The sequence below is a fragment of the Drosophila willistoni genome, unplaced genomic scaffold (genome assembly GCF_018902025.1).
Source record: "Drosophila willistoni isolate 14030-0811.24 unplaced genomic scaffold, UCI_dwil_1.1 Seg783, whole genome shotgun sequence".
Taxonomy (NCBI): domain Eukaryota; kingdom Metazoa; phylum Arthropoda; class Insecta; order Diptera; family Drosophilidae; genus Drosophila; species Drosophila willistoni.
In genome coordinates, this window is record NW_025814686.1 from 18434 (window position 1) to 41371 (window position 22938).

General features: G+C 36.4%; 1 protein-coding gene across 1 annotated transcript; it reads right to left on the reverse strand.

Moving 5' to 3' along the window:
- Nucleotides 1-11327: 11327 nt before the first annotated feature.
- Nucleotides 11328-12437, reverse strand: LOC124461970. The gene is made up of 2 exons (XM_047013368.1): nt 11546-12437; nt 11328-11490 (listed from the first exon to the last, which is right to left on the reverse strand). Exons 1-2 carry the CDS (start codon nt 12410-12412, stop codon nt 11479-11481), a joined length of 879 nt encoding a protein of 292 aa, XP_046869324.1. The 5' UTR covers nt 12413-12437; the 3' UTR covers nt 11328-11478.
- Nucleotides 12438-22938: the final 10501 nt, after the last annotated feature.

A 22938-nucleotide genomic window follows, 5' to 3' on the forward strand; every position in this document is an offset into this window, starting at 1 on the left:
TCCTATCTATCTTTGGAATATGGCTGGAGGAAGCGAACTCATTAATTAGTTTCTCAATAATGGATTTGATTTCCTGGGGGTGCCCTTCTTCTAGCACAAAATTAAATTGGGTCGATTCCCGGTTCAGAAGTGGTATTACCACCACCGGTTCCATGATTAAGACGTTATGTTCCCTATCAATTTTCGCTTTCAATTTCTTAAGTATATCATCTCCTATAATGCCATCGAAACTTTTTAAATTAGGAAGAGTAAAGAAGGTTAGTGGAATATCATTACCCAGAGGAGCGAAGAAAGGTCCATTGAGGTATTGTGAAATTTTTATGGGTCCATTTGCTGATTGTACTAAGAAGGGCTTTTGTAATTGAATAGACATAAGACATGGCATGTGTTGCTCTTGGGGCTACGTATGATACATCATACGAAGGAAGGCCGATACATGGGTCGGGGTCGGTAGGAAGGGGTGTCTGTGCGTGTGTGCCAAGTTTCGTTAGAGGCGTATGCTAGGGAGGGCTTCCCAGCTTCCAGCTGAATAATTTCCAGTTCTAGCGCTGTAGAATAAGCTTCTCCTAACGTTTTTGGGTGCTTAACTGTTACCAAAGCCGATAATTGTGGTGACAATCCCCTTACAAATGCGCGCAAGGCCCTTTCGCGGTACGAACAAATTAACACTTCAAGAGCTTCTCTAGTGTGATTCTCGCTCTTAAGCTTCTCTATAATAAGTGAAAGATGCTTGTTGATCTGGGAGTAAAATGCTTCTAGGGTCGAGTTATTTCGGACTATCACACTTTTGGTATTCCAAAGTTCCCAGGTCTCATATGTCCTGGGAGGCTAATGCCGCCTTTATTTCCTCCCAACTATCATTGGGCACGTTGCATATGTAGAGCATCTCATCTGCTTCGCCCCGTATTTTGGAGCTCAGTTGGAGAATCACTGCCACTATACATTGGCTTGGCCCTGACTACCTAATAATCCTGGATGATTATATCTGCTCTTTGTATCCACGCGGAAAACGTACAGGCTTCGCCTGAAAATATTTCTATCTCTTTTACGCAATCGAGGAGGGTTGCTATCTGCATAAGGTCATATTCGTTTCCCCACGCCTATCTTCTAAGATTGTTACTTTCTCCTTTTGCTTTTTTAGCTCCTCGGTCAACACTGCCACTTGTTCTACCAAACATGTATTTGACTGTTTGATTTTTTCCATTGTTTGTACTTTTTTCTGTTCTCCAACTTATTTTTTGATTTTAATAAAATAATAAATTTTTTTCAGTTTTTCGATTTTAAAAATATAAATATAATAAATTTTTTCAGTTCATTTCATCAACAGAGTACATGCATACACACACAGACGCAACGCTACATGAACTGTATGTGTATGCGTGCGTTGCTTTGCTTTGGGAATGAGGGAAGAAGAAGAACAAATTGTAAAATAGAGAGTAAAATTGTTTTGTTTGTATATTGATGAATTGAGTTGCAGAAAACAAATTTTGAATATGTAAAATTATTATTACCAAGGACTGCAAGGGTATATAAACTTCGGCATAGCCGATATTAGCGTTAATATTTTCTTTTTCATATTGTGTTTTTTCTTTTTTTTTTTTATTTTGTTAATTCACAATTTTATTTGCTTTTTGTTTTCAATTTTTGAATTTTTTCGTTTTTAATTGTCGCAAGGCTGTCAATCGTGATGCCCCCCTATGTCGGTTGAGGGAGATCTCCATTATCCCTTTTAGTCCTAACAAGGACCTACTTAGGTGGAGGTGACTCCACATCCTCATTTGGGAGGATACCTTCGGTGGGAAGCACCACTGGTGGCCAATACCTGCGCATTTTTTATTTTATTCTATGCTTCATAACTTGCCACTCGCAGTGGATTTGACACTCATTAATATTTTTGTAGATGACCGCCAACCGCCACGTTCACGAGTGCCCATCAATTGCTGAACGAATGTTATTCCCTTTTTCCTTTTTTTTTTATAATTTTTTTTCGTTTATGTCGCCAATGAGAATGTAAAATTCGACTTCCAAATTAACTCTTTGAGGTCCAACCACTTTTATTTTCAGCGGATATTCTTTATTTTTTATATCATGCACTGATGGAGATTTGAACCCCGGACCCAAAAAACTAAAACTTTATTTTTATTTTTTTGAAACCAACATTTCACATACACTTGGCAACACAAAACAAAAAAATTGTATTTTGATTATTTTATGAATTTCTTACTTATGCCATTCACCGACAGGGTTTTGAACCCCGGTTACACAAAACAAAAATTAACCTTTGTATTGCCAGATAATGCCAGTATAGCCAGAGAATTTATTTATCATTAAGGCAAGGTGATATTAAAAATAAACCACGACTTGTCTGTTTGACAGATTTAGGGAGAGTGATCTTGAAACGAAAATTGTACAACAAATCAAGGGCTGATCTGCGTTTCTTTTAATTCACAGGAATTTAAACTGCTTCGCGACGGTCGCAGATTAAATAGAATTATTGCGTTTGCTACACTCACACGCAGACTAATTGAAATATTTGATCTGCGCTGGTTTTATTTGATAGGAATTTTAGGTACGTTACGGCGGTGGCAGAGCAACAAGAATTGTTGCGTTTGTCAAGGTTTCAAGGAACTTTGGGATACGCAGAGCAATTGAAACAATTGATTCTCGCTGCTTTTATTTCATAGGAATTTTAACAATATAAAAGAGGAAGGCATGCAAAAAAAAAAGACACGGCTATAGTTCTTGTTTGAAATTGCGCAATTTTTTCAGACTCAGACTCAGTCCCCCCACCAAAACCCCACAAAAGAAAACACTTAAAATAAAACCACAATCGACAGAAAGAAAAGAGAAAAATAATTATTAAAATTTCAAACAGCTAAGGGAAAACTGACGCGATTGGCCTGTTCAAAACTCAACTCAAGGGCCAAAAAGAGTTATGGTTAAGATAGATTGAATACACTTACAGCTCCTTAACGGATTGGGGCCCATTTCATCAGTCAGTGAGTGTGTATGTGTGTTTGTGTGTGTGCAACAGATTTAGATGGAAATCAAAATCTGATACTTAACATTGCCGACAAATCTATGAATGTTGGGTATTGAATTGCTGCTTATGGTTCTCAAATTTAAATTTAAGACCTTACACATTGAGTAATTTAATGTGCCACAAAACGAAATTCAAATTGGCCGACGTGCCCCTCACTCATCTGACCCAGCAGCGACCTATTCGTTCCTTCGTGTGGTATATCTCAGATACGTTTCTGAGTTGTATATAAGACTTTCAACGGACACATTTATTTCATGTTTATGTTGATATTTTCAAATTTGATAAATAGAAAAAACCAAAAAAAAATGAAATCTTTCAAAAATTTCATTTGGTATTTGTTATTTATGTTAATGCAGCAGTTTTTGTCCATTAAAATGCACATAAATAAATGTTTTAATTTGTGGTAAAATTTGTTTTAAATCTGTTAATCTTATTGTTTTTTTAATAATTTTTTTGTTGGTTGAAAAAGACCATTAAAAACGTGTATATCATATATTTTATTTCGTTGCATCTATATCGATGTCCATTTTGTTGTAAACTTCGCTTGACAACAAGCCAAATATTTTAACTGAATTGAATTTAAGATCTCGAAGACATGAAGCTAGTAGGAAGTTAGTAGTTCTATCGTGAATACCTAATCTTGATTTTAATATCTAGAATCTCCAAGTTATATAATAAAGATAATCCTTAGATTAGAATTTACTTTTAGAGCATTGCTTCTTCTTGCAATGCTTTTATCAAAAGATAAAATGTTCAAAAATATATTTTTCATAGCCAAGATTATCTACTTTCTACATACAAACATAGGGAAGATTTTTGGATTCGTGTTTGCGATTAAAAGTGTCAGGTTTCGTGGCGAAGGCCAATTGCCTTACCTTCTCATTGTGTGTCGTACATTCTATACTTCAAATAGGGAAAACGAATTAAATGGACTTGGGACTTAAGGACTTTATTTCATCTGCTAATGCGGTGATTTTTTATACTCTTCGCCATATTTTGTCAATCGTTTTCTTCTCGTCCATTTGCAATGATTGGTTGCTTTATATATGTATGTATATCAATTAGGGTTTACCATTGATCAAGGCTGATCAAGAATGTATTATTAACTTTTGTTGGATAGATGGAGAGAACAGTTGCAGGGACAGGTACCGGGGAATCCCGTCAACTTAAGGTTCGGCAGTGAATAAAAGAGACCTATTTAAATCGAAAAGCGCATACAGCATAAATATTATTTACGTTGATTTCTAACCTTCATAATTATTTTTGCTCATAATTAAAATGAGAGAAAAAATACCTTAAAGGTGAGCAAAGCAAGATAGAGAGAGATAGGAAGAGAGAAGGAGTGGGAGGAAGAGTATTACTATTCAAATTAAAAATCGAACGTAAATGCGGTGCACAGCAGGATGCTCAATTTGCAAAGAGACGGAAAAAGCGAAAAAAAAACCAAAGGGCTGGGGCTAACTTCGACCGCGACAAAGTTTGCATACCCTTGCAACTTTTTTGGTATCTTTTTCCTTACCTATAGCCATCAAAGTGGAAAAACGTTTTATCTAAAAAGGCTAATGCTTACGAAAGAACGGCCAACAATCTTAGCATAGGAAATAACGAAGATATTGATCAAAGTCACTGTTTTCCACCGATCGTTCCTATGGGAGCTATATATATTATATAGTAATAAATATATAGTTACTATATAGTAACCCGATATTTATCAAATTCGGCACAGTCATTAACAGATATACTAAATTGACAAATATTTAATTTGAAAGCAATCGCGTCAAAAGTAACGAAGTTATTGAAGAAAGTCACTGTTTTCGACCGATCGTTCCTATGGGAGCTATATGATATAGTCTCCCGATCTTGATCAAATTTGGCATAGTTGAAAAGTTGCAACGGTCGACGGTTAGCCCCGGCCCTCTGGTTTATAATTACAGTAGAACATATTTGGGCTCAACATAATTCATCAATGACACAATCTTCTTTTATAATTACAGTAGAACATCTTGGGCCTAACATAAATCAACTATGACACAATCTGCTTGTGTCTTTTAACACTTAAATTTAAATATTATTGTGAGGAACATTATAAATGATAATAATATCACACACAACAAACAAGTAGCAACACAATCCAACGCTGTAAATGATACACCGGATACAAGATACAGCCGAGACACAAACCAAATGTACGATATGCGACCAAGCCTGCTACTGGTCGATCGAACTGATTCAAGGTAAATGATTTACGATCAACATGGCCGATCGAACCACACGGAACCGCTGGCGATTTCGTACAAGCGGGAAGATGCGTGGGAAGCATAATACTAGAAGTCGGCAATCACAGATACGATATACGACCAAGTCTAGCACTGGTCGATCGAACCAACTCAAGGCAAATGATTTACGATCAAACATGGCCAATCGAACCACACGCAACCGCTGGCGATTTCGTACAAGCGGGAAGATGCGTGGGAAGCATAATACACGAAATCGGCTTTATAGAAATGAAACGAGGCTTGAGGGCGAGGATTGGCCTATTAAGGCAACCCAAGAGCACAGAGAGACAATAATAGAAATACATGCATTAGCATACCATGCGTGTGACAATACGCTGAATAAGCATACACCCACACTATACGTATACTATGCTTGTATGACCGCGAGAGAGAGTACCGGTGGCCAATGCAGGTACTCTATGCCTACGTCACGCATGCGAGACCGAAAGCAGTTAGATCGCGAACAGCCGAAATCATGCGAACAAAAGAGAACAAAAGTGTTTGGCCAAGCACGCTCGTGAGACGGGTGCTGGGAATGCATGGTGCCAAAACTAAACCAAGTGAGGGCTATGCTTGTGAATCGGGGAGTAGGGGGGAGAGCATGAACGCAAGAAACGATAATGGCTTGTGGATTGGGGAGGGATGAGCAATGGGGAAGCCCTCTATCCAATGGATACGATATGCGCATTGGATTGCGATACAGATTTGGCATAGTCGTTTGTATGTATAATAAACTCACCAATATTAAATTTCACGACAATAGCTCAGAAAATAACGAAGTTATTGAGTCACTGTTCGTGTCTTTGCGGTTTGTATGGGAGCTATATGATATAGTGGTCCGATCCGGTTGAATCCGAGATATACAACGCCTGCAGTATATACAAGCAAAATTTTAGCGCTGTAGCTCTTACGGTCTAGGAGGAGTTTGCGTTGATCCAGACGGACGGACGGACGGACGGACATGGCTATTTGAACTCGTCTCGTCGTGCTGATCAAGAATATATATACTTTTTATGGTCGGAGATGCATCCTTCTATGCGTTGCACACTTTTGACCAAAATTAATCTACTCTTTTTGCAAGGGTATAAAAATCAGTAAAACTTAAGTCTAGCATAAAATTTCTCTTAAAATGTAGGAAATCAAAATTAGCTTATTAATAAAACATAAACATAACATACTAGCCAGACAAAACAAAGAGAAGGAAAAAGCAACAAAAAAGTTACAAGAACAGCTGGACGAAAATGATTTTAAAACATTCATGAAGAGTGAGAGCACGATAGGCGAAAAATTATCAACAACTTTGAAGAGACATCACGAATCCAAACATGAGAGACTACGAAAACAACGGAACAGCGTTCTCTTGAACAAGAACAACAACAACACAAACGATTGGTTTGTAAATAAGACGAATATAGAATATAGAATTTCCGACCGACGTAAAAGCGTTACTGGCGAAAGGCCCTAAGTTCCCAATCCCAGTGGAGAAGAGAAAATTCCCTCTCTTTAAATATATAGCAGACGGAGAGGAGCTAGTACAGACTCTTAAAGACAAAGAGAAACAAGAGAAAGCACGCACAAAATTCTCTTTATTAATAAAAGACCACAAAACATTCATTTTTCTATTAATAAAGAGAAGACGCAGCTGATCGTGCAATGCTTGACACAGTGGAACAATCAAAGAAATTTCTTAGACAGAATGATGACATATTAATTTTAACTTCAGATAAAGGGAATAAGACAGTTGCAATGGATAAGACGGAGTATGACAAAAAATGGATAGTATACTTAACGATTTAAATACATATAAAACTTTAATGAAGGACCCAACCACTAGACTACTGGTGGAAAAATTATGAACTTATTTCATGGACCGAACGATGAAAGATTATAACAAACACATCAATTCCACCAAGAATATATGGATTGCCTAAAATTCATAAAGAAGGTACGCCATTGAGACCAATCTGCTCATCAATTGGTTCTCCATCATACGGACTATGCAAATACATAGTCAACATATTAAAAATGAAGTAAGTAAGTCGTCTCGCCGACTTGGGTATACCATACACCAGGCGAAACAAATATTTAAAATTTCGAAAACCAAATGTATGTCTATTAAATTGTTTTAACGTGCCTCATACCATATGCTATCTCGCTCACTCTACAAACACACGAGCACTCTAGCGCCGCCGCTAGATCTGTCGTTATGGATCGCGTAGCAAAATACGTTCATACGTATATTTTGCATGTTTCTAGTCCGATTTTCAAATTTGGTAGTTTGATAGAAATAGATAAGATTTACTAGTCTGCCAAATTTGATCGCGATGGTCAAAAAATTGCAAGAGCCAATCGGTTTTTTCTAAATTATGGAGGCGTAAGTGGGCGTGGCAAAATTATTAAATAGTCAATATCTGCGCGTCTATTAGGCTAGCTTACATACTGTAGTAGCAAATATGTTCTTTATTTATTATGTATCTATATTTTAAATCACAGGCTTATTAACAGCTTTTTATAATACGTCTGTCCTCTCTGATCGTAGCCCATTGAATGACTCTCTCTCTCCGTTCGTCTGTCTGTCTCTCTTGTCATTGCTTAGTGTTAATTAACGTGCATACTGTTCTGCCACAACAGTGTTGGCAATTCCAGCATACTTATCGGTGTTCGTTATAGTTTAAACTAGTTATCCTACTACAACTCGGCCATCCTGACAGTTGGATCTCCTGATCCTATTTTGCTACTTAGATTATAACATTTGTAAAACTTAGACTATACATACAATTGATATGATACATTTGAATTTTATACATTAAAGAAAATTTTGTGCAATACAATAGTTCTTATTTTCTACTATTCGGCCTCTTTTTCCCCACCCAGTGTCTCATGTTCTGCGCACTCCAAACACCTTGATAGGGATTGCGTGAAACCTGGAAACCGTCGACGTCTTTAATCAAAAATCTATCATTTCTTAATACCTTTTCAACTACGTAAGGTCCTTTATGTTTAGGTATCAATTTCCTCGACACTCCAGCTGTACTATCAAAATTTTTTACCATCACGAAATCTCCTTTCTTATACTGTGTTGGCATTATCTTAGACTTGTTATAGTACGTTTCATTGTAAGACTGCGCTTTTTTCTGGTTTTCTATTGCTTCTTTACGAATCTTTTTTAAACTTTCCGGTTTCTCAGGACATTGGATTTCTTCTAATTTTTCTCTTAACTGATCAATAACCTCACCTTTCTGTTCTACTCCAAACAGCATCTTACTTGGCTGTTGCTTAATACTTCTATGTAATGTATTATTAAAAGAAAATTCTACTGTTTCAATTACAGAGTCCCAATGCAAACCTCTCTCTGGTTCTACAAGTTTCGCTATCATTGGACCTATGTTTCTATTCAATCGTTCAACTTGACCGTTTCCTTGAGGAGAGCCTGTAGCTATCTTCAAGTGTTTTATGTTATATTCAGTCATAAATTGTTCAAACTCACTAGACGTAAAACAGCTCCCTCTATCTGACACAATACACTTAGGTCGGCTATACGCCCTAAAATAATCTCTTAACGCTTTTACTGCTTCTTTGTGGACTTTGTTGTATACAATCTAACGAACTTAGTGAATCCGTCCACTACAACGAATATGTGTTTGTTTGCTCTCCCTGCTGCTACTGGTCCGTAATGATCTATATGTATTAGCTCAAATGGCCTATCTCCTTTTGGTATGCTATGCAATAGTCCTTCTATTTTTCCTGATTTGGGGGAAAAAGCTACACATTTTAGACAATTTTCGATGTGACTACTGCATTTATCCTTAATGTTTTTGAACCAATAACTTTTTGAAATCGTATCTATCATCTTATCCCTGCCGATATGCCCAAGTTCATTATGATATTTGTGCAAAACCTGATTCTCCATATCTTCAGGAACATAAAACAATAACCTGCCATCTCTCGATTTTCTAAACACCACACCGTTTCGCATTTCGAACATTTTATCTTCTGTTTTCTCTAAATGATTTCTAATTTTCTTAATTTCCGAATCTTTGGCTTGACATATAATTAGGTTTTCCTCGAAACTATTAGATTCCACAACCATAACTCCCATACATCTACTTAATGCATCCACATGCTGCATTTTCTTTCCTGCTCTATGACTTAATTCATAGTCGTAATTCTGCAACTCCAACGCCCATCTAGCAATTCTAGGATTTAGTTCAATTCTATTTAATGTGAGAGTCAGCGAATTACAGTCGGTTAATATCTTAAACCGTTTGCCTTGCAAATAAATTCTAAATCTGCGAAGTGCATAAATAATTGCTAAAGTTTCTAATTCGAAACTGTGGTATTTTGATTCTGTTTCCGTTGATCGCTTAGAAAAAAAAAATACCGGGTGCAATTTACCGTCAAGTTTCTTTTGCATTAGAGCAGCCCCGAAACCAAGTGCACTTGCATCACAATGCAACTCTGTCTCATGCTTATAATCAAAAATTGCTAATACTGGCGCTTGCACTAACTTCTCTTTAAGAGTTAAAAAACACTCTAGCTCTGCCTTTCCAAACTTAAAAGGAGTATCCTTCCTAAGAAGGTCGTACAATGGCTTAGCTATTATCGAAAAATCCTTAATAAATCTTCGGAAGTATGAACATAACCCAAGAAAACTTTGCACCGTCTGCACCTTTTCTGGCGTTGGGAAATTCTTAACTGCTTCTATTCCACTATCGTCAGCTTTAATACCTTCACTTGAAATATTGAATCCTAAATATTTGACTTTCGATTGTAAAAATTCACACTTGTCTAACCGTAATTGTAACTTATTTTGTACCAATCTTGCAAAAACTTCTTTTAAAACTTCTAGATGCTCCTCCATATCTAGACTTGCTATCATAATATCGTCCATATAGACTATAACCTTATTTTCTTTTATCAAATCAGCAAAAATTTTATTTACAAACCGTTGGAAAACAGCTGGTGCAGTTTTTAACCCCATCGGCATTCGTAAAAATTCGAACTGACCTAATGGCGTAACAAATGACGTATATCTTACTGAATCCTCGTTCATAAAGACATGAAAGTACCCATTTTTCAAATCTAACTTCGTAAAAACTGTTTTATTAACGAGTTTATCTAGCAAATCATCTATTAAGGGCAACGGATAATTATCTTTCAATATAATTTTATTTAATTTCCTAAAGTCGATGCATAATCTCAAACCTCCCGTTTTTTTCTTCACTAATACAATTGGAGAGGCATATTCTGACTCACTAGCACGAATTATTCCTTCTTTCAAGTACTCGTCTAACATTTTCTGAAGGTATTCTTTCTCCTCGTATGACAGTCTCCGAGGTGAACAACTGAACGGTTTGGACTTCTCTAGACAAATCTTCAATTCGCTCCTAACCATTGGGACTTGTGGACTCTTAGCATCAACATAATTCTCTTTAAATATTTTCATAAGCCGACTTTTCGTACTAAAATCTATTTCTTCTCCACATGTACATTCTATTTCTTCTTCGCCTCCTACGTCTATATTCATCATGTCACTCTCAAAGTTATCATCGTGAATTTCTACCATAACTGACTTCTTTACATTTTCTTTACTATCAGCTAACATAATAATCTCCTCACATAAGTCACGACTCTCAGCTATCAACACTTGATCATCAACTAACTCTTGCTCTTCGTCTGGATAAGTACATAACAATTGACTCGTAACACTTTCTTCACATAATTTCTGGCCTTTAACAATCTCTTCATCAGTACTTAACGATCGATTCATAACAATTTCTTTACATAACTTTCGCTCTTTAGCACAATCTTCAACAGGACATAACGATCGACTTCTATCTACTTTACAATTATCGTTTGACATTTCTTCGTTTACCAGGCTCAATTTTACAATCCCGTCCAAGGCACTTAGATCTATACGCAAGCCACAAGCTTTCAAAAAATTTCGCCCCAATATTGCATCTTGACTCATAGACTCTTCAGCAACCACAATTAACTCAAAATTAATTTTTACTTTATTTTTAATTATGAAACAGAAAATTTTGCCATGTATTCTCAATGGACTTTTATTTACTCCAAAATATGACTTCAAAACAGGATGTAGGCAAATTCCAGCCGGCACCTTTGATTTTTTAATTATTGATGTACTGCTTCCTGAGTCTATGAGGCATTCTGCGTGTATATGTAAATTAGTATAACCCTTTAAGTAAATCTTAACATATCTTACATAGTCATCGTCGTCTCCTCGGCGCACTTTTCTCTTTGGGCATTGGGCAATGAAGTGACCATCAACGCCACATCCATAACACGAACCGGGTGGTCTCTTCGGTTTACCGCAATCCTTGGCAATGTGTCCTCGTGCGTTGCAATTATAACAGCGCCATTCCTTTCCATCAGCGCTCTTCTTAACGATTGGTGGTTTCACCCAATCAGCTGTCGATTTCACATTCGGCAACTGGATATTGGTAAACGCCTTAAGCAACTCCATCGGATCCGTAAAACATCGTATGCGTGCCTGATCACGCAAAATATCTGACGAGATGCCTTCAATCAGATGCTCCAACAGCTCCTCTGTATCCAAATTTATATTTTCTGCTAAAGTCATCTTCGCTTCGAAATAAGTGGCAAACTTTTCCTGGCGTTGCCACATCCGCTGCTCGAAATTTCGTCGCAAGGTTGCCTTCGAACATGTTTGACCAAACGACAAAATTAAATGTTCGCACAGCTGTTCGAACGGTTCGATCAAACGAGTTGGGTTCGCTTGAATCCAACGTTTTGCAGCACCCTTTAGTTTTGCCACAAACAACATGCGCACACAAGTCTCGTTCAACTCGAAAACCTGCGCAATGCTCTTCAATTGTCCGATCCACTTGCTTGCACAGTCTTGTCCATCGAAGTCAACAGCGATTTCTTTCGCTAGCGCAAACGACCCCTTTTGTTGCTCATCGTTTATCTGCGCGCCTCTGTTGTCGCTGTCGGCAATGTCTGGGCTTCTGGCGCCAACTTCGGCAGCGCCGTCGTGTCGCGCTTGTGCTTGAAGACGCTCGCTGTTGGCCTTGACTTCTGCTTCCAGCTTTCTTATTATATTGAGCATTCCGTTAAAATTTCCGAAATTTGTCGCTGCGGCGTCACCTCACTCGTCTGGCAAATTTTGTTGCTGCAAATCTGGGTCTTCGTTGATACTGTTGTTGGCATCTAGATCTCCGTTTTGGCAGCTTTGTATCATTGGATTAACTTGCCCTTCCTCCGATTCTGGGTCACTGTCATCAGTTACCGCCGGTGCACAGCCTCGGCCCATTAACGGGACCTGGTTAATTCGCGCCACTAAATCAGCTTTGCTGCCTGTTGTCGGCAGTCCCAAGACGGCTAACCAATTTTTTAATTGAACCGTGCGAAAACTATTAATGTTCACTTCATCCATGGCGTAAATCTCGAACCACTTCTGAATTTGTAGTAGCAAATATGTTCTTTATTTATTATGTATCTATATTTTAAATCACAGGCTTATTAACAGCTTTTTATAATACGTCTGTCCTCTCTGATCGTAGCCCATTGAATGACTCTCTCTCTCCGTTCGTCTGTCTGTCTCTCTTGTCATTGCTTAGTGTTAATTAACGTGCATACTGTTCTGCCACAACAGTGTTGGCAATTCCAGCATACTTATCGGTGTTCGTTATAGTTTAAACTAGTTATCCTACTACAATACCTAATTTAATGTCGGTAGCTTTCATAGTTTTTAAGAAAATCAGTTTTATGTAAATTCCGGGGGCGTAAGGGGGCGTGGCAAAAATTTGAAACAAACTCGATAGCTGTACATACCACACGAGACTGCATACCAAATTTGGTGGCTCTAGCTCTTATAGTCTCCGAGATCTGCGTGCTCATACAGACGGACGGACGGCCGGACAGACGGACAGACAGACAGACGGACATGGCTAGATCGACTCGGTTGTTGATCCTGATCAAGAATATACATACTTTGTGGGGTCGGAGATGCTTCCTTCTGCCTGTTACATACATTTTGGCGACTTTAATATACCATTTCACCCTATAGGTGTATGGTATAATAAAAGTCGCCCAAGTGTTGCCACTGACATAACAAGTAAATATAGAACTGGCATTTGAATAATAGAGTATATTGTTATAAGTTCTTATGCCAATTCGCTTTACACTAGCATAAGCACTTCCGCATATTTTTAGGAGTGCCTAGCTTACCGAGGTGGAAATATCGTTTTTTAAAAACAAGTGATAAAGGTATAACATTATCTCAAAATCGAAAAAAAAACTTAAACCGAAAATGGCATTTGAATAATAGAGTATATTGTTATAAGTTCTTATGCCAATTCGCTTTACACTAGCATGAGCACTTCCGCATATTTTTAGGAGTGCCTAGCTTACCGAGGTGGAAATATCGTTTTTAAAAAATAAGTGATAAAGGTATAACATTATCTCAAAATCGAAAAAAAAACTTAAACCGAAAATACTTACGAGAGTTTGTATTCTATCAATTTCACTGCTTGCCAAATAATATTCACCTAAAAGCTAGCAATACTTATTGAATAGCCTCATGAAGGACAGAAATGAATAAATTTAAATAAATCTATTTAAGTTGAGCTCACATGAATAAGTGACATTTGAGTATTTGAGTTTGAGTACTTGTCAAATCGAATAAATTACAAAACTCGGTTAAATGAAAAGCAATGAGTTGAGTGTCAAAGTTTTTGAAATAGGCACTCGAATCAATTTGACTAATTCAGTTTGTCTCATTTTATTTGGGACAACAAGGACATAATTTTTTTTTTAAAACCAAAGGAAAAAATGGCTATTTAAATTTGAATATTCAATACACCAAAAATTTAAATTTAGTTTAAATTTAACTTGAACTGTGGTTCCGCATCCAATTTAAACGATGATCAAATTTTCATAATCTATTTTTTAAAGTTACAAAGCGGGAGCGAATTTATTTTAAAATAAGCATAGATAAGTGAAACGATGACATCTGGGATTAACTTATGATTAATTTAACGACTCTAAAAAAGGCACTACGCCGTCTGAAAATTTTTAATCTTCATTATATTTATTAATGTTTTTTTTTTTTGCCTACTGACAGGCTAAAACCCATTTGTGTGTTACCCAGCGGTCCATCCTATGCAAGCCCTTTCCTCGCCTCAAAGAATTTTCCATTTTCCAGCACTCCAGCTTGGACAGTGCCCGAATAGAAATAATCACCAAAAAAGTCCTCCATTATTTGTTGCAGGTTTCAATGTCTTGCTTCTGCGGAAACGTCTGCCTCGAAAACCATTGCTGTAAGGCCCATGACTAATTTCAGTTTTGTGGTAATTCGAAGTTCTATTAATATAGAGACTGTAAAGGTCACGGCTAGGGTATCGACTATTGCCCGGGCCTATACTAGCCCCGACTATGAAAATCGAAGGGATAAAGAGGATCTATAAATGTAGATTAATTTGAATGAAATACTTTTCCATTATAATAGATTAAATTCGTTTCGTGTGACAATTCTTAAAGAACGCTTGGCTTTGATTGCAATCTTGAAATAGAAGCGTCTTTTTATAGCAAACAAGAATCGCATTATCAATTACGAGCATTCCCATGAAAAGACTTATCTCATTTTGTTTCTTTAATTCATTATAAAGTTATCAAAATCATTGCTACGGACACAACGTCTAAGTATTATACAGTGCAACATCATGCTTATAAAGGTTAACATATGAGCTCTTACCCCAAATAACATTTCCTAGAAATTTGCAATATATATTTTCCGAAAATTTCGTGGGAAGCAGATAAGACAATACGTGAATAATCACTGCTAACAGCAGAAAATGTAAGACTTAGTTGTGGAATTTTATTTTACAATAGAAAAATAGACCTCTGGTTAGTCAAAGTGATTATTCCACAATTAAAATATCTATTTAGTGAGCAAATGTCTATTAAAACGCATTTTGATTATTCTTTGAACAAATTTCTTTATAAGATTTTTTTGAGTTTTCGGAGCAATTAGCTTTTAAGTTGTTATATATGAAAAAAACCATGAACAAGCGTTATATATATGTCTATAGGAAAGCATGCAGATCCCAAAAGTTGTAAAGAGTGTCCTTGTGTCTCATTATAGAACTAAGAAACTAAGATAAATTCAAAAACCCAAAGCCAGGAAAATTTAATTTATTTCACTACACAAACATTGTATGTATGTCTAAGGCAACATTGTTTTTGTTTTGGTTTTGTTGTTATGCATAAAATATGCATTTGATTGCAAACAAAGCCCTTATAGATATCAGAGGTGCAGATCTTATAGTTTCAGAGTCCAGAAATCTAATTTTTTTAACATAAATGAAGTTGTTTTTGGAAAGAAGTGAGGTATATATATAAATGTGCTAAATGATGACATTCGTGATTACCGTCTACTTTATTGGAAGCAAAAAATTGCTTCGGTGGCGCTCTCTATTTAAAAACAAGAGCTTAACCGCTCTTAGCTGGATTGAGAACTTAGAGTAAATAATCTACCCATAAATAAATACCATAAAAACGAACAAAGTGGCAATGGGACTACAATATTCAAGAGCGTGCAAATTTTGGATTGATTTTACTAAAATATGTTTCTGGGTCAAACTAAAATTATCCTGACAACAAAGAAGAAAAGATTAATTAATCCAATGCGAAGTATTAAATTGTATTTTGATTTAACGAATAAAAAATTAATACCAAATAAATTTTTGAATAATGTGCTCCTCTCAGATTGATTTACCTGATGTTAAGTTAATGGGGATTGTTCCGGTTTTTTTTCCGCTGGAAATGTTTTTCTATCTGCTTTTTCCTTTTGTATCAACCGACTTTGTTTACTCTTATAAAATATATATATGACTGAGCTTAAGTTTCGTCCCTTAAACTTTCAATTCAACATAATTTCATTTCCACAAATTCTAAATCAATTAATGTAAGGCTCAGTCAAAATTTGAAACATTCTGTGGATGGCTAGCAAATGGGGCGAGAAGAAACTGGACGTGGGGTAAACCTTTAAATTAAGAACAACAAATGTCAGCAGTTTTATGCTGTATATAGCAGTATATCATCAACAACAAACAAACGAGAAAGAGAAAGCATCAGAGCAAAGAAGAGTGAAAGAGTGAGAGAGAGATATGACTACAATGTAAAAATGATGATGTGGCTGATGATGAATGCACAACTCTGTGTGTTTGTATGTATATATCTGTGGATATGTGATGGGACATCTCTCTCTTTCTTTCTCTCTCTCTCTCTCTCTCTCTCTCCTCTCTTTCTATCTTTTCATTTGTGATAAAGTGAATACGAAATTTGCATACGTTGGCTTTATAGACAAAATAAAAACTAGTTCGAGTTGGAGTTTTAGTGTTTACGACGAGTATATCATCCAAATTGTTAGAGGTCTGCATTTGCCTCTTTTACTATTTCACCCTTCATCCCTTCAATTTGTTCAACTAAATTCCAACCAAAAAAAAAAAAGAAAAAAATGAAATTTTGGTTTCAACCGCTTGATTGCGGTACTAAATGAAATTATGGCATTAATGTATATGTAAGAGACATATGTACGAGAATTGTAATGTAAATTGTTTAGCTGAACTTGGCAAATGTTTTGGAGACTATTCATTATGAAGCAGTTTAAAAGACCTTGTTGAGCTTCTAATAAACTTTTCGATACGAATATTTTCAGTGGTTAACAAATGCAATCCTATAATTTGTATACCACTCACAGGTAATGTTGTTTCATTTTTAAAGAATTAAAATCTTCACTCCTTTATTTTTTTTGCAAAATTCAAACTCGAGAACTAATTAAACTCAACTCTTGATAAAGACTTTATTTAAAGCAGCTTTTGATCCGTTCGTCCAACAACTTGCCATCACTTATCCCCATAGTTGAACCCTTTAGAAATACAATGTATGCTCCAAGTATCGCCATTTTGTACCATTTCATCTCTCAATTTTCTCACTCAAGTTTCTCTACCCATTTTTTCACGTGGCAGTCTGGGCGAAAAGCAAACGCAGCTCAATATGCAGTCTATATAAACAATATACTTAAGCAACCAGACTTTTCCTTGCCTTCCCGGGACACAACTCTACTCTATAGTCTTCTGCTGCTCCTGGTTGAGTGCATTGTAGTGCCACTTGGTTGTTCCTTTGTTCCTCCGTTCAAAGTGCTGCAGTGAAAATTAAAATTACTTTGGTTACGTCAAATAATGTTGCCGTTGGGTGAAGGCTGCAAAATGATTGCTAGCAAAAAACAAAAAAAAAAGGACTGCCAAAGCCAATGCCGCCAACATCTTCCAGGAGCCCCCAAACAATTTATTGTGGCTGCCGGAATAAAGTGCAGGTAGTGATAAATATGACATGGGCAAGCATTAAAAAAAAACAACAACAACAACATGAAAAGCAAAACAGAAAATTAGCCAAAAGATAGCTGTACGGAAAGGATACTTTGGTGGTTTTTTAATTATGCCGGAGGCGGCAACACATTTTCTGGGCAAGGCAGCAGAGCTTTGCTTAAAGGCTGTTCGAGCTTGAAACATTGTAAAATCTTCATTATCATTCAAGAGGATCAGTCACGACTCATGTATTTCAAATCTTCTTAGTTGGCTAGTTTGATTTTACGCTTCTGGCTTATAAATTGGTTTGCTGGACTACAAAGTACTTAGAGGAAGCCTCAAGTTCAACTCCTCAGCGTTTTTTTCTAGGATAATAGTACTTGTCCATATTGAAAATAATGTTGATAATATGTAAGACACGGACACACTAATAACATAAGCACAACAAAATAATAAGCAATTTCCAGATATTCATGAATAAAAAAAACTGAGAACCCGAATTAATCGGTCTACAACACGTTTCAGTAATTTGGTTAACAAAGCAAGCGGTAAATTTATCGATAACTAAGAGTAGTGATCGATTATAGCTTAGTTCAAAATTCAAAAAGTTTTATTTCAAATCATTCATCCAAGTAGGCCTTTGTTCAAGATCAAAGCAATCCATTACTTGGATTTTTTCTCAAAAAAATCAAGGTACTCGGCTTCAACCTACAGAAAATCGTTCCAAAACAAGCTCTACAGTCAATCAGTTCTCTTATTTTAGATTATATATTTATTTTTCTAACTTGTAACTTTTAGTCCTTTACAAGTTTTATAAAATTAAAAGTGGTTTTCCCGCGAAAAAGCAAAACGTCAAGCAGCAGTACAAGTGAAATATAAAAGTTTTATCAAAGTTCGGTAAGTATGAAATAATTGTTAAGCGAAATGGTTAAGTATTTAAAAGACTTGGTCCTTAAGAATTGCCGATTCCGGTAGTACTTAATGAACCGCCTCATCCTGTAGATAAACAGGACTAACAATTTAACGACGAAAAAGTAATTTTATTTATTTTTCTTTTAAATTTTTCGATAATTACTGGGTAAGTGACATGAAACTACAAGCATTCTAGGCCTAAATTTTTAAGTTGCTTTCAAAATTAAGTAACTAATAGTGAAGTAAAAAGAAAAGATAGATTTTGAAGGTTTTCTAGTGTTCCTCTAAATTCCGATTCTCTTAGCTTTACGTCCCAAAATTAACGTAGTTCCACCTTAATTCCTTTAAATGCCTTAGGACATAATTGGTAATTTGTAATTTGATTTTGTCCGTTTATTTTTGTGGTCTTTTCCAAATAAGACCAGCAGGTTTAATTGCCATTAACAACGGCTCTTAAGATTCCCAAACACCACCTCGTCACAAAACCGATTTCCTGTCTGTTCTGACAGAATTGTTGATTTTTTTAAATGACGCCTTTTACATTTGTCGCTAGTGCTGCTCATTGTTGCACGGCGATTAGTGGAGGGAATGTCACGAAGTGAAAATGTCAAATGTCACGAGTGAAAAACGGTGAGTGGAAGGGCCTATAAGCCGATTGCGTGGACTTTCCCAGCCCCTCAGAATTTCGTCCCCTTCGAATTCAGCTTTGGGGATTTTGGGTTCAACACAACACAATGTCGAATGACAAGTCAATTGTTTGTCTTTGAAATTCGATGAGGAGAGACGGATAATAAAAAAAATTTATATACAACCAGTACTGCAATGCTTCGGCGTATTTAGTTCCAATTTGTGGCCAAAACGATCTAATTGTTTACGATATGATGCCTTGCCCCTGCTTGCATCGTCAAGCAAAGCAAATATAAGGCACTCCTCCACAAGCAATGAGGCAACTTCGATGAGGTTTATGGCCAACAATTGCGCTTAAGTGGACCCAACTTTACGAGCGTTCCACCAACTCGAACTCAATTCAAAATAGCACACAAGGCAAATCAAGTTATGGAAGACAGGTGGGGTAAGATGTAGTCGTTGGTATGTTAGGAGAGGGTGTTTGTGTGTGATTGCCATCATCTTGTTGCTTCACATACACCAAAGAGCTCAAGGGAAAGCTCAAGACATCTATAAAAAGCGAGTTATATTTGAATTAGAATATAGCCACATAGACCAAATTAATACCCTATAAAGGATATATTCACCGAAATTCTATCTTCATTCCAAGATTACCTTAATGTTTGCCATTCTTAGTCATTTGACTCGAATTTTTTCCCTTTACGAAATGTAAGACTACAAGAAACAGGATGGCAATCCATTGTAGGTTGAGGAGCAGGAAGAGAGGGTCTGGCCATTGCTGAGCCAATATTTTATGAGTCAAGCAAGAGAATTTTAATTGGTGATTCTTTGCGCCATTATAGATTTTGACTGAGCTTTATTAAGTGAAGCACACCGCACCCCACCATCGACATGCTTTGCAATTTTTTCTTTCTTCTTTCGTTGATTCGCTTTCAATGGGGTTAAGCACTTGAAATTCTTCAGCTCCATTTATGGTTTTGCAATTTTTTCTTGCTTCTTTCGTTGCTGCCTTATGCTGCCAAAAACAAAAACAAAAAAACAAAAAACCAATACCCAGACTCTAGCATTTAACAAAGTTATTGGCCATCAACGTAGACCACGTTCACGGTCATCATCGACAACAGTTTGGTATTCTCTTTCTCTCCCTCTCTTTGGATGCCATCTTTTTGTTGCCACCTTTTGTTTTTTACAAGCACTTTGCAAATATTTATGGCAGAAAAGCAGCGTAAACAAACTCATAAACTGCAGGGCCCCGTCGACAGCGTCACAGGACATACTCAGATGTAAAGAGAAAACAGAAGGACCACGAAACCAGTTCGGTGTCTGTTTGCAGTTATGCAATATACACGATATCAAATGATAATGCTCTATCAAGTCACAAGGGTCCATCGCCTTCGTTAGATTAAAAGAATTTAGAAATTCGGTAGCTTAAGCTTAAGCCCAAGAATAATGAATGATAAAGGAATAAAAGGCGTGTTAGGGTATTAAGATAGTCGTTTAATTCTTGACTACATTATATATTATGCATCTTTATGTTCAAAAGTCTGGTTGACGTTATTGTTATTGCCACTTTTATGTTCATGATGTTTGCTCTGCACTTACCTTCAAAGGTAAAGGTAGTTGTATGCATTTTATAAATTGGGCAACAGCAACTCCTTGACCAAACGAAATGTATGCATTCGAAAATTCTGTTTGCCAGTTTCACATTCGTCGGAATTAAGAAAATAATTTGCTTCTACCAGGAGAAAGAGTAGGGCAAGTGGTAAGGGAACACACATCCGTAATTAGGCGACGCTGCGTGAAATATTTGTAAATTTTGGGTGTAAACAAAAGCATCCCTGAAAACATTTTGGGGAACGAGAACAAAACTAGAAACAGAAATATAATTAGTCATGTTGCTTTTGATAAATATGTGTTTATTCGCTCAGACATAACAAATGTCTTCTTATTTTACAGCCACCTTAAGTAAACTGGGGGTGGGGAAATTCAGTAATGAATGCAACGTATTTATTGCGAATACGAGAAATTCGGAAACGATGTACTCCAATTCAAACACTCGAATTTGCCTCTGCTATTGGCAATCAACTAGGCAATCGAAATTGTAGACAATGCCAACGAAGAGCATCACTCAAAATGACATTTGGCTACTATTCATAAAAACACACATGCACAGTGTTGGACAGACGTGGCCATATAGATGTCTATACACTTTTGTAATCCTATTTTTCATTGTGGGAAATTGTGCAAATGCCATGACAACATTTCGTTGTCCCAGCTTTCTCTCGCTCACTCTTTTTGTGCTGCCTCTTTGAATCATGCGTGTGTTCAATTGTTTAAATGTGCTGTTACAACAACAAAACAGCAACAACTACCAGACAACATACACAGGGGCACTAAACAGAACCAACAGAAACAGAAAAAAAAGACTAAAAGAAGACAGATACATTGTGTGTTTGTAGTATTTGTTGATTCTGTTCAGTTGCTGTTTGCATATGTACATCAGACAGGCAAAAGGACCAAGGGCTGGAAGGGGCATTCTGTTGTCGGGTTGTTACTGTTTTACATGAGGCATTGTCTCATCAGTTTAATTAATTTTAAATTTTTATTTTTAATTTTAGCATTTCCCTTTATCCTTTTGGTGGGCCCCCTCCAAAGAATATAATAAATGTTTGTGTTTGATCTGCCCAGTTGCAGATGGTACAAAACTCCAATGCTCAATACCATGTGGAGTGGAGTGAGGCAAAATAAGTCTTCTCCTCTTCGAATTCCAGAAAGAAGTCATTTTTATATTTCGTTTTCATGAGTTAGAAGCTCTTCATGAGCCATGTAACAGAAGCTTTTAGAACTAACTCGTTAGCTTAAACGTTATTCCACTTTGATGGCTATAGGTAAGGAAAGAGTTACCAAAAAAATTGCAAGGGTATACAAACTTTGACGCGGTCGAAGTTAGCCCCGGCCCTCTGGTTCTAAATATTCATCTATCAGATTGTGAACCTGTTGCTTTTGAACGTATGATAACCGTCTCGGTGGATAATGAAATGGCTTAACATTTCCAAAGGAAGCTTCATTTTCCATTTATTTTCTGGGACCAAAGGACATTCCGCATTTTTATAAAACTTGGCAAATATATATCGAAACTGTTCTTTTAGCTTTTCATCGCAACTCTCATTTATTATCAAATCATCGGATAATCCAACGGCAACACATTTAAACACATATAACCTCATTTATTTTTTGAACCAATTGATAGTGGAAAAAGACCGGGGTCACTCGCACATTATTTTTTTACATCTTAAATGGCTCACTGCACTCCATTTACGAACCTCTTCTAGTAGTACAAAACAGGAATTGTTGAATAAATGTTTGAGAAAGCGTTTTAATGTTCAATTCAAGCGTTCAAACTAGTTTCTTAATCTATATAGCAAATTTAATGATGCTTCCAATTTGTTATTAGGAAAAACGAATGTTTAGATTACGACCTTTTTAAATTTAAGTCAAACTTTGCATTAACCTTTTTTAGATCTGTATACATAACTTTGACTTGTAAAGCCACGTGAAAATTATATGCGGGATTTCTGAGTTTTAAAAGCTTTCGGGTTTTTCTATATCGTATTGTTAGTTATATTCGTAGGGTTAGTAAAGTATGTGTTTGTTGCATAATGAATCATTTCCTGCATTTTGTAATTTTGTGAGTTTTTAAAAATGATTTTAAAACTTTGAAATAAAA